We start from the raw sequence: 11,704 nt of genomic DNA, 5'->3' as shown, positions 1-11,704 counted from the left end.
ATGAGTTTGCTGAACATGGTCTAACCTATTCCTCAATTCTCTTATCCCCTGATAAAGAAGTTTTATAAATTCTCTAAGGATGAGAAATTTTGTTCTTACTCATTACTCTGAATAAAATATTTATTGACTGGAATATTTCATTAACCTAAATGCTTGATGCATTTGAAACTCAAACCCAATAATGCATTCCCTTTTCTCCTCTCCTCAACTCTTACCTAAAGCCAAAATTAATTAACTTCCATTTAACTGAGAGGTGGATCAAGAGTTTCAAAGAAACACATATTATGGGGTAAATGTCAGTTCAAAAATATTGTCCACAACACAGAGGGGAGAGCTAATCACATCTGGGCTTTAGAAAAATGATTCTGATTGCATTGATTTTAAAATACTGAATGGGAAAAGCAAAGATATATGTTAATCATATGTTAACATGTTTCTGCAATATTTCAGCTATGAGGTAAAGACACCAAGAGTAAAAGTAGTGTTGTGGGTGAGAGAATAAAAGGAACAAATTAAAAAGATAACAGAAATGGCAAGACATGCCAACAACTGAAAATGGGAGTTAAAAAAAAAGAACAATAAATATTGTTTTTAAATGAGACTTACTCTTGACAGGGAAGGAAACACAGTCATGAGTGCCACATTAAAAATCTTGAAATATGCACATCTAGAGGACTCTCAATAGGAAATCATAAGATAACAAAATAAGAATCCCAATACTGAATAGTAATGAATGGTCGCCCAATGCCAGATGCAGTTGTACATATTTTATCTATATTATCTAAATTTTTCATTATAACCCTAAAATGTACATATTATTTTGAGTTTGCATACATACACACACAAATAAGTGCCACAAGATAAAGAAATTAATCAAATTGCTCAAGGACTCTCAGATAGAAGAAAAGGAAAAGTGTAAGATCAAACCATCTAAGTCTGATCTAGATGTCTAAGAATAAGTTGAAGTCAGAATACTGTAACATTATCCTGCAGATGTAAATGTAGGGATCGGCAGCCTACTTGAAATCACCTTCTTATTAGAACTTCCTAGAGAGAGGGCAGAGTAAAAGAGATATTGCCTAGAAAAAATATTTCAGGTGCACCAACAAATAAGAAAAGCAAAAGGAGCTATGAAGGAGAATGGGGAAAAATAGACAAAATAATAGGAAGAAATTCAGGATAATGTGAGAAGGTAGAAAGTAAACTGTAAAGACTTTCATAAGTTCATGATTTACCATATGCAGAAGAGAAGGAGTGAAATCAAGTCTGAAGTTTGTTTAACGATTGGAACAAGAGGGAGGCCAGTGCTGACCTTGGCTAGAGCAGGTTAAATGATGCAAAGACCACATGAGTTGATGTATAAGTGGCTAAGGAGACAGAGAAGACAATTACCAAGGAGGTGAAATTTAAGAGAAAGCTGAATATGTTTGAGAAATTGCTAACCCTTGTTAAACCTGATATTGCTAAATGATATTTATAATGGGCGGTAGTGTGTTTTTCAAGCTGAAATAGGCTGACCCAAAACATTAAAATATCAAGATACTGCTCTTCAGCTCTATGATTATACTTCAAATTCTCCCTTATTTGTCTGTCACAAATTTTGAAGTAAATATATACAATGAAGAGTGAAAATATGTCATTGTCAAATGTGTTTAGAAAGAAATAATGGCAAAACATAAATAAGAAAAAATTCAGTATCAAAGCTCTGGTCTTAACTATAATGCTTTCATGGGAAAAGGGCTCTAAAAATCTAGAGAAAAATGAAACTATAGATGTACCACAGTTTTTTAATCCTCTCATCTGCGCCTGGGCACTTAGGCTGTTTCCAAATCTTAGCTATTGTAAATTGTGCTGCTATGAACATAAAGGTGCATATTTTCTTTCTTATCTGTACTTCTGATTTCTTGGGATATCTTCCTAGAAGTGGGATTACTGGGTCAAATGGGAGCTCCATATTTAATTTTTGTGGGAAACAAAGCAGATAGTTAAAGGGCATTACGGTTTTCACTGTCAAAGGAAATTAAGTAACCAGAATAGATAATTCCAGATTTATGCTTGTAAGCTGGGGAAATTTCTTTGTAGCACTAGGATATCCTAAAAAGCATAAAAATGTATAACATAGATATTCCAGCAGTAGAAGTACAATATAGCCAAGCGTAATCTATATATATAAAGAGCTAGGGGCCGTCGCATCCAAAACAAACGAATGGATGACCGAACAGGCTGAGTGGGGCATCCAGGATGGCAGGGGGGTTAGTGAGGGACGACCAAATGGCTGAGCTGCAGGCTGTGTGGGGCAACCAGGCCTGAAGGGGGTTAGTGAGGGATGACCAAACAGCTGAGCTGCAGGCTGTGTGGGGGGTCCAGGACTGCAGGGGGCAATTGGGGGGAGACTAGGCCAGCAGGGGGGGCAGGTGAGGGGCAACCAGGTCAGCGGGGGCGGGGGGGGCAGTTAGGGGACATTAGGCCAGCAGAGGGGGGCATTAGGGGGGAACCAGGCTGGTAGGACGGGCAGTAAGGGGCAACCAGACTGGCGCGGAGAAAGTGAGGAGTGAGCAGGCCAGCAGAGGGATGCTATTGGGGGCCAGAAGAGGGAGGCTATTGGTTGGCAGGGCAAGCAGTTAGGGGTGACCAGGTTGGCCAGGAGGCAGTTAGGTGCAATCAGGCCGACAGGCAGAGGTGGTTAGGGGTGATCAGGCTGGCAGGGGAGCCAGTAAGGGCACTCAGACACACAGGCAGTTGAGCAGTTAGAAGCCAGTGGTCCTGGATTGTGAGAGGGATGTCCCCGAATGCCAGTTTAGGCCAAATCTCCAGGCAGTTGGACATCCCTGGAGGGGGCCCATATTGGAGAGGGTGCAGGCTGGGCTGAGGGTACCCCACCCCTGTGCATGAATTTCATGCACCATGTCTCTAGTATTGATGATATAAAATACACATATTTGAAATAAATTTCCTGAGAGGAAAACCTCAAAAAATTGGATTGTAACAGATTTTCATGAATCTTTAAGAGCATGTATCCAATAAACACACCTCAGAGAAACTCCACTGGATAAATTGAAACAGAATTAACTATGGGATTAATTGTCAGTTTAATTAAAAATACACATGTAAATTTTAATGCAAGGATTTTCTTAGCAAAGGCCATTGTTAGTTTTTTTAGGAACTTTTCTGATAGAAGCATTTCTGGAGTTAGGAAGTAGGGAAAAGTCAGAATAGTAGATCCATAGCAACTTCTAGGAAGTTGGGGGAAGTAAGAATAGTACATCCAACAGCAATTTTTAGGACTTGCTTTCATTGATGTTTATAATATAATATGTCAAACCGACTCCAATTACAGTTAAATTGTAATTAGAAGCAGCAGAGCAAATATGTGATTTAAATATGAAGTCAGTTTATGTGACACAAAGGGGTAATCAAACATTGGCATGTATGATATGCTTACTTCCCCACTGATCTAGGAATCACTCTCTGATTTACTTCTCTTGAGGTTAGAAGATGACCAGGACTCTGGAGTTCCTCATATAAAGTCTTATTATTTGAAGCAGAATGAGCAAAAGGACAATAATCAAGGATGAAAAACCAAACTACACTAACGACCTTCATCTTGCTGGGACTGACTGATGACACTCCACTGAAAATATTGCTGTTTATCTTTCTATTTCTTTCCTACGTGTTGAGTATATCTGGAAACCTAACCATCCTCACCCTCACTCTGATGGATTCCCACCTAAAAACACCGATGTATCTGTTCCTTCAAAATTTCTCCTTCTTAGAAATTTCTTTCACAACTGCCTGTGTTCCCAGATTTCTATATAGCATATTATCTGGGGACAAGTCCATTACCTATAATGCTTGTTTCAGTCAACTCTTCTTTACAGACCTCTTTGCAGTAACGGAATTTTTCCTTCTGGCTGCCATGTCCTATGATCGCTACGTGGCCATCTGCAAACCCCTGCACTACACCACCATCATGAACAGCAGAGTCTGCAAGAACATCATTTTCTCCTGTTGGGCAGCAGCACTGATGATCATTCTCCCACCATTTAGTCTGGGTTTGGGCCTGGAATTCTGTGATTCGAATATCATTGATCATTTTTGCTGTGATGCATCTCCTCTCCTGAAGATCTCTTGCTCAGACACCTGGTTGATAGAACAGATGGTTATCGTGTGTGCCGTGTTGACATTCATCATGACTCTCATATGTGTGGTTCTTTCCTACATTTATATCATCAGGACTATCCTAAGGTTTCCCTCTGCCCAGCAAAGGAAAAAGGCCTTTTCCACGTGTTCTTCCCACATGATTGTGGTTTCCATTACTTATGGAAGCTGCATCTTCATTTATGTCAAACCTTCAGCCAAGGACGAGGTAGCTATAAATAAAGGGATTTCACTCCTTATTACGTCCATTTCACCCATGTTGAATCCCTTTATTTACACCCTGAGAAACAAGCAAGTGAAACAAGCTTTTCATGACTCAATTAAGAAAATTGCATTCTTCTTAAAGATACAGAGGGGAAAAGGGTCAGTGAATCCAAATAAAAGGAAGGATAACTAAGCAGAAAACCCAAAGCTTCTAATATTATTTGTCTCTGCATGACTTACTCTCTGGTCATATCAACATTCTCCCTTTATTGTTAGACTTGTTTACTGTGAATCCTGACTATTAAATTTTTTACTTCTCATTAAATCTAAATTCTAAGGTATTTATGCTTACTATTTGGCAGAAATTTCTGTTTTGCCAAACATTTTGGTTGCTATCCCCAGAAACACAGTAGAACACATTTTTCTGTCATATTTCTACCCTGTAAGATGTGACTATGTAGCCTATATTATAGCTAACAGGATGGGTGTAAGCAATGTGTAGTTTCTAGACCTACAATAAGCAAATATTCAATAGTTGATCCACAATCCCTTTTCTCCACCTGCTGGCCAGATGTCCACATTTCCATACCTCTGTAACCTTCATGTCGATAATGAATGAGCTTGATCTTTCATCTCTAGTATAGTCTTCACCCAAAGAACAGGCTATCACAGCAAGATTGATAAAGCTTCTCCTCTACTTCAACTCCAGTCAGTTGTCATCTGATTTGACAGGTAAAGTATCACAGAACTATTCCTGCCACTGACTAAGGGAGCAATACTCAGATTTAGTTCTAATTTGGCTACATGAGTACAATTATGACCCATCCTCAAGTATTGTTAGAAATACATTCTGTTAACATTTTTTAATATGCTTTTATTTTTTTAATTTTATTGATTTCAGAGATAGGAAAGGAGATGCAGAGAGAGAAACGTCAATGATGAGAGAGAATCATTGATCAGGTGCCTCTTGCTTGCCCCCCACTGGGATAGAGCCCATAACCCTGGCATGTGCCCTGACCAGTAACCTCTTGGCATTTAACCTCAAGGCTCATGGGTCAATGCTCAACCACTTAGCCACACTGGCCAGGCCATTCTATTAAATTATATGGTATAGACATTATATCTTGACTATTGGCATATTCCTACTCAGAGAGCCATAAATTCAAACCTGGTCCAGGACAATGATATATGGAAAAAATAGTATTAAAAATAATATACACAAGTTTGTAATACCACCCACCCTTCTTCAAATCTCCTGTCTTATAAACCTTTCCAGTGAAGTTTCTCTGTTACTTCCTTTCAGATTCACTGTGAGGTAGAATTAGCTAAATAAAATTTTAGCTATTTAATATTTCTTAAATATATTTTTATTGATTTCAGAGAGGAACAGAGAGGGAGAGAGAGGTAGAAACATCAGAGATGAGAGAGAATCACTGATTGGCTGCCTCCTGCACTCCCTAGGCATAGGCCCATTAGCGGAATCTAACCTGGGATCCTTCAGACAGCAAGCTGAAGCTCTATCCACTGGACCAACCTAGCTAGGGCTAGCTATTTACTATTTTTCATTCACTGTTTAAAATAACCAGTGTTTACATTACCCTTTCCACTATCTGATGAGTCGATCCCTTTGAGAACATTATGGGGGAGGAAATGGTTATATAACATTTTGTTTTTCTTGACCTTTTATGTACTTTGCTAAAAGTAAAATATGTAATTTTATCAGAAGAAGTATAATCAAGATACTCCACCATGGTTTGTGCATAAAATATTGTTCCCTCTGTCACTCCCTTTCAGATTCCATGAGCTTAAGTGAGGGAGTAAATTTAGCCCCCATGTAAAACAATTTGCTATTTTATATCACAATACCCAATACATCTGAATTCGTACAGGCTAGGATAAATGGAATAAATCTGAAAATATGTATGTGGAGCTAAACTTTCTCACACCCAACAATTGATATTTCACTATTAATTCTCTGGTGATATCTTAATAAATAACCTATTTTCATATTATTCTCAACAAGTGTGTTTTTGTGGAGGTCGTTCAAATAAAAACCTTCAAATAAATACCTTGCATCCATTTTAATGAATAGTTTTTAAAATATGCAAAAACAAATTATTTTAAAAAGTAATGAAGCATTCATACATTAAGAACTATACCCAGGAATTTTTATGCAAAAGCTTATCTTTAGTTACCTGTGCTTATAAAGCTAAAATATAGAATTTTATGTTTTACTTTTATAAATTGCTCCTATATTTTAAATATACTTACTAAACATGTCCATGGGAATACAAAATGTGTGGATGTATATATTCAAAATACTAGCAATAGCTATCTCTATACTATGTATAATTTTACATGTATTTCCTTTTTATTATCAGATTTATTGTTTTACAATTAAAATTATGTATTTATAAAAATTGATAAATAGGGGAAATCACTCCCTATTAATTTTAAAAGTCCTGTGGTGATGTAGTTTGCATATCCCCTGTTTCTGATCTATCCCCAAAAACAAGGTCCCCACTGCTGATTTAGGACATTTCTTACCCCAACAGTTATTTATAAACTAAATTTATTGGTGACTTTTGAATCAGAGTCACCACAAATATGAGTATTTATTTACTTATTTACAGAAGACTGAGTGCATTTTTTAAAAGGAATATCTTCAAGTTCTCTAAGAACCAAAAAGAGGTCCTACACACTCTAGCTTTTTCCCTCCTTTTTTTCTTTTCCTTTTTTAATTAAATCAATTGGGGTGACAGTGTTTAATAAGATTGTATAGATTTCAAGTGTACATTTCTATAAAACGTGATCTGTATGTTGCTTTGTGTGCCCACCACCCAAAGCCAAATCATGTTCCATCACCATATATTTCTCTCTTACTACCTCACCCACACCTCCTTTCCCTCTGGTAACCACCATACAGAGTTTTTGTTTGCTTGTCTGGTTTGATCACTTGTTGTTTTCAATTTTATATCCCACATATGAGTGAAATCTTATGGTACTTGACTCTGTCTGACTTATTTTGTTTAGCATCATATTCTCAAGGACCATTCATGTTGTCACAAATGGCAGTATTTTTCTTTCCCTTTGCCTGAGTAGTAATCCATTGTGTATATATACCACATCATCTTTATCCAATCATCTCTCAAAAATATACTTTGGTTGTTGCCATGTCTTGGCCATCATGAATAATGCTGCAATGAACATGGGGGGTGCATATGTCTTTGAAAACAAATGCTTTCAAGTTTTGGGGGTATATATCCAGAAGAAGAAATCCTAGATCATAGGGTAACTCTACCTTTAATTTTTTGAGAAAATGCACTGTTTTTACACTGTGTTTATACCAGTTAACATTCAGTAGTGAGCAAAGGTTTCTTTTTCTCCACAATCTCAACAACATTTGTTATTACTTGCCTTGTTGATAATAACCATTCTAACAGATGGCTATTATGTGAGGTGGTATCTCATGTAGTTTTGAGCACTTCCCTGATAACTAGTGAAGTTAAACATATTTTCATCTATCTGTTGGCCATTTGTATGTCTTCTTAGGAGAAATGTCTGTCAGGTTCTCTCACCATTTTATAATTGGATTATTTGTTTGCTTATTTGTTTAGCATTTTACTTAAAGGGAGTACAAGAAAATATTGCTTAGATTTAAAGTGAGATCAAGATCTTGTTGATAAAGTCTCTAAAAGATTTTAGACATAGAGAAATCCTGCCTGTGAGGTTGGGTAAGGTTTCAAAAAAATATGTGACTGGAAGTACACCTACCTATCTCCACTGACACATGTCTGGTCAGCTTTTGTCACCCTGAGGAACTTGGGGTTGAAGTGACTATCTGAGACTATGATTGTCAGAAGAGTATTTTCTTTGTTGTTTATTATCTACATAAATTACACAATGATGTTTTGCTTCTGAAATCTAAGGTGATGTGATATTTTGTTTAAAATTCCTTAATAAAGTAAGACAAGTAATTGTTGTTATTATTGTTCTTAATCCCCTCCAGTGGACACTGCTTTTCAAAGAGGTTAGAAGGAGGACATACAGAAGGACAAGAGACATATGAAAACATGCTCAAAGTCACTGATCATCCGAGAGATGCAAATCAAAACAAGAAAGAGGTACCATCTCACACCTGTCAAAATGGCTATCATCAACAAATCAGCAAACGACAAGTGCTGGAAAGGATGTGGAGAAAAAGGAACCCTCATGCACTGCTGGTGGGAATGCAGACTGGTGCAGCCACTGTGGCGAACAGTATGGAGTTTCCTCAAAAAACTAAAAATGGAACTCCCATTTGACCCAGTGATCCCATTTCTAGGAATATATTCCAAGAAATTAGAAAGGATATATGCACCCCTATGTTCATAGCTGCACAATTTACAATAGCTTAGATTTGGAAACAGCCTAAGTACCCACCAGCAGATGAGTGGATTAGAAAACTGTGCTACATCTACACATTGGACTACTATGGTGCTGTAAAAAAGAAAAAGAAAAAAGGAACTCTTGCCATTTTCAACAGCATTTTCAACAGCATGGATGAGCCTGGAGAGCATTATGCCAAGCAAAATAAGTCAGTCAGAGAATGATAAATATCACATGATCTCACTCATTTGTGGAATAGAGTGAACAACATAAACTGATGAACAAAAACAGATCTAGAGACAGAGAAGCATTGATCAGACCATAAAACCTCAGAGGGAAGGCAGGGGAGGGGAGGGGGAAGGGGTAAAGATCAACCAAAGGACATGTATGCATGCATATAAGCATAACCAATGGACACAGACACTACGGAGGTGTGGGCATGAGTGGGGGGGGGCAATAGGGAGATAAGGACACATATGTAATACCTTAATCAATAAAGAAAATAAATAAATAGATTGAAGGGAGGGAAGGAGAAGAATTGGGAGAGAGAAACATCAATGAGAGAGACACATACTAGTAGACTGGTTGCTTCCCACACATACCTTGATCAGGGGTGGGAAGTGAACCGGAAACCCAGGTAAGTGCCCTTGACCAGGAATGGAACCAGAGACCCCTCAGTGCAGGCCAACATTCAAACCAGTGAGCCACAACATGGTGCCCAAGGTAAGACAAGTAATATTAAGTAATTAAATATATATATTAAAATTAATTGACACCTTCTTATGGATTAGTACAATTAAAGATATCTCAATGTAGCATGGTTTTTTAACATCCAGAAACGTCCTGTGTCAAAATGTTATTCATGCCTGAAAATATATCTCTAAAGAGGGAAGGTTTGTGTATACGTGTACACAAACATAAGCATACACTTTCCTCAATAAAATGACATACAGTATTTGTTAATGTTCCAATCGTTTCTTCCCCTACTCCAGTGATGGCGAACCTTTTGAACTCGGCGTGTCAGCATTTTGAAAAACCCTAACTTAACTCTGGTGCCGTGTCGCATATAGAAATTTTTTGATATTTGAAACCATAGTAAAACAAAGATTTATATTTTTGATATTTATTTTATATATTTAAATGCCACTTAACAAAGAAAAATCAACCAAAAAATGAGTTCACATGTCACCTCTGACACACGTGTCATAGGTTCGCCATCGCTGCCCTACTTGTAAATTTAACAAGAATCATCTCTGCAAGAGAGATAGATAAAGGGTGTCCCAAAATTCACGCAAGAAGTAATTTTGATAGAAAACACAGCTTTATCCTTAAAAACTGTAAATTTTTTATTGATTCATAAAGTATACAGTATAGGGTTATGTATGGAATAGAGACACTAGTATGTGTCTCTCTCATTGATGTTGCTTTCAGGTAAATGGCCTCCATGGCTTCGCTGGCATATATGCACTCTTTTTTTGAAATTTCCCATGACCATTTTGCATAAATGTGGCTGAATTTCATTGATACAGTGCTCAATTTCCTCCTTCAAGGTGTGGGTAGTCATGGACTTGTTGGCATAAACCTTAGACTTCAAAAAACCCCAAAGAAAAAAGTCCAACGGCGTTAAATCGCATGATCTGGGTGGCCAATTCTGATCACCAAAACGGGAAATTACATGACCAGGAAATGATTCTTGCAGTAATTGAATTGTTTCTTGGGCTGTATGGCATGTGGCACCGTCTTGTTGAAACCACATGTCATCCATATCCATATCTTGCAATTTAGGCACAAAAAACTGGATTATCATATCGCGATAGCGAGCACCATTAAATTCAAATCTTGCGTGAATTTTGGGACACCCTTTATGAAGCCCTTACACTTTACTATCAATTAGTTTGTCAAAGTTGGTCTCTTTGTATCTAGGCAAGGAATAAACATGGATCAAAGACAAAATATTTTTTTAATAAGGAATGCTATTCTGCAAACTGTGTGCCCATAGATGAAAATGAGTTAAAAAGAGATGAACTGAGAAGAGGTTACCCGGCTTTGAGATATATTTCATTTCTATAACTCAGCATGAGCTATTGTGGTTTGTTTTCTCTGTGGTCTTAAAATGCTGCCTCTCAGCTGGGCTGGCATGGCTCAGTAGTAGAATGTCGGCCTATGAACCAGGAGGTCATGGATCCCGGTGAGCGCATATGCCTGGTTTGTGGGATCAATCCCCAGTGTGGGGTGTTGGAGGCAGCCTGATGATTCTCTCTCATCATTGATGTTTCTATCGCTCTCTCCCTCTCCTTTCCTCTCTGAAGTCAATAAAAATACACTAAAAAAAAAATACTGGCTCTCAGGAATTAACTTAGTTCTGTTTCCTTTACATGGTGTTTTAAATATTAGAGGCTGAACAGTGGAAGCTGGGCACCAAGTGGGGGATGATTCCTGCCCTCCCTTTAGTAGGTAAAAATAAAAATATTCCCTAGCCAGTTTGGAAGAGTCCCAGGTTCAGTTCCCAGCAAGGGCACGTACCTCAGTTGCAGGCTCCTTCCTGGACTGGGCCCTGGTCAGCACTCGTGCAGGAGGCAACCAATTGATGTGTTTCTCTAACATCAATGTTTCTCCCTGTCTTTCCCTCTCTCTTCCACTCTCTCTAAAATACTCAGGTGAGGATTTTAAAAAATAATAATAAATAAAAGGAACTAAGTGAAACTATTTATAAAGCCTCTACTGGATGCTTTTTTATCAGCAATTTAGGAAAATTGCAACCCTTGAGATACCAACTACAGATACAAAACATTTGCCTATTCAAGGGTGCATGATAAGTTATATGTTAGCCTCAAATAGGAAACAGCTAGTAATGAAAACAGGATTGCAAATCCTTGGCTTCTGCTTTAATATCTCAATGAGGTGTTTTGAGAAGGTATGTGGCATCTTCAAAAAGAGAAAACTATAAAATTAGAAAGAGGAAGGGAGCTATCTC

At 37.7% G+C, this 11,704-nt stretch overlaps 1 protein-coding gene across 1 annotated transcript; it reads left to right on the top strand.

Moving 5' to 3' along the window:
* Positions 1-3,571: 3,571 nt before the first annotated feature.
* LOC118650648 (olfactory receptor 6C2-like) lies at positions 3,572-4,555 on the top strand. Its single transcript, XM_036298988.1, has one exon. The coding sequence runs from the start codon at positions 3,572-3,574 to the stop codon at positions 4,553-4,555; it is 984 nt and encodes a 327-aa protein (XP_036154881.1).
* The last annotated feature ends 7,149 nt before the right edge of the window (positions 4,556-11,704 follow it).

Source organism: Myotis myotis, unplaced genomic scaffold, assembly GCF_014108235.1.
Source record: "Myotis myotis isolate mMyoMyo1 unplaced genomic scaffold, mMyoMyo1.p scaffold_m19_p_3, whole genome shotgun sequence".
Taxonomy (NCBI): Eukaryota; Metazoa; Chordata; class Mammalia; order Chiroptera; family Vespertilionidae; genus Myotis; species Myotis myotis.
Note: the sequence above shows the minus strand (reverse complement) of the source record. Positions and strands in the feature narration are given on the sequence as shown.

Coding starts and splice junctions, on each gene's coding strand:
- LOC118650648 (XM_036298988.1), top strand. CDS start 3,572: ATGAAAAACCAAACTACACTAACGACCTTCATCTTGCTGGGACTGACT.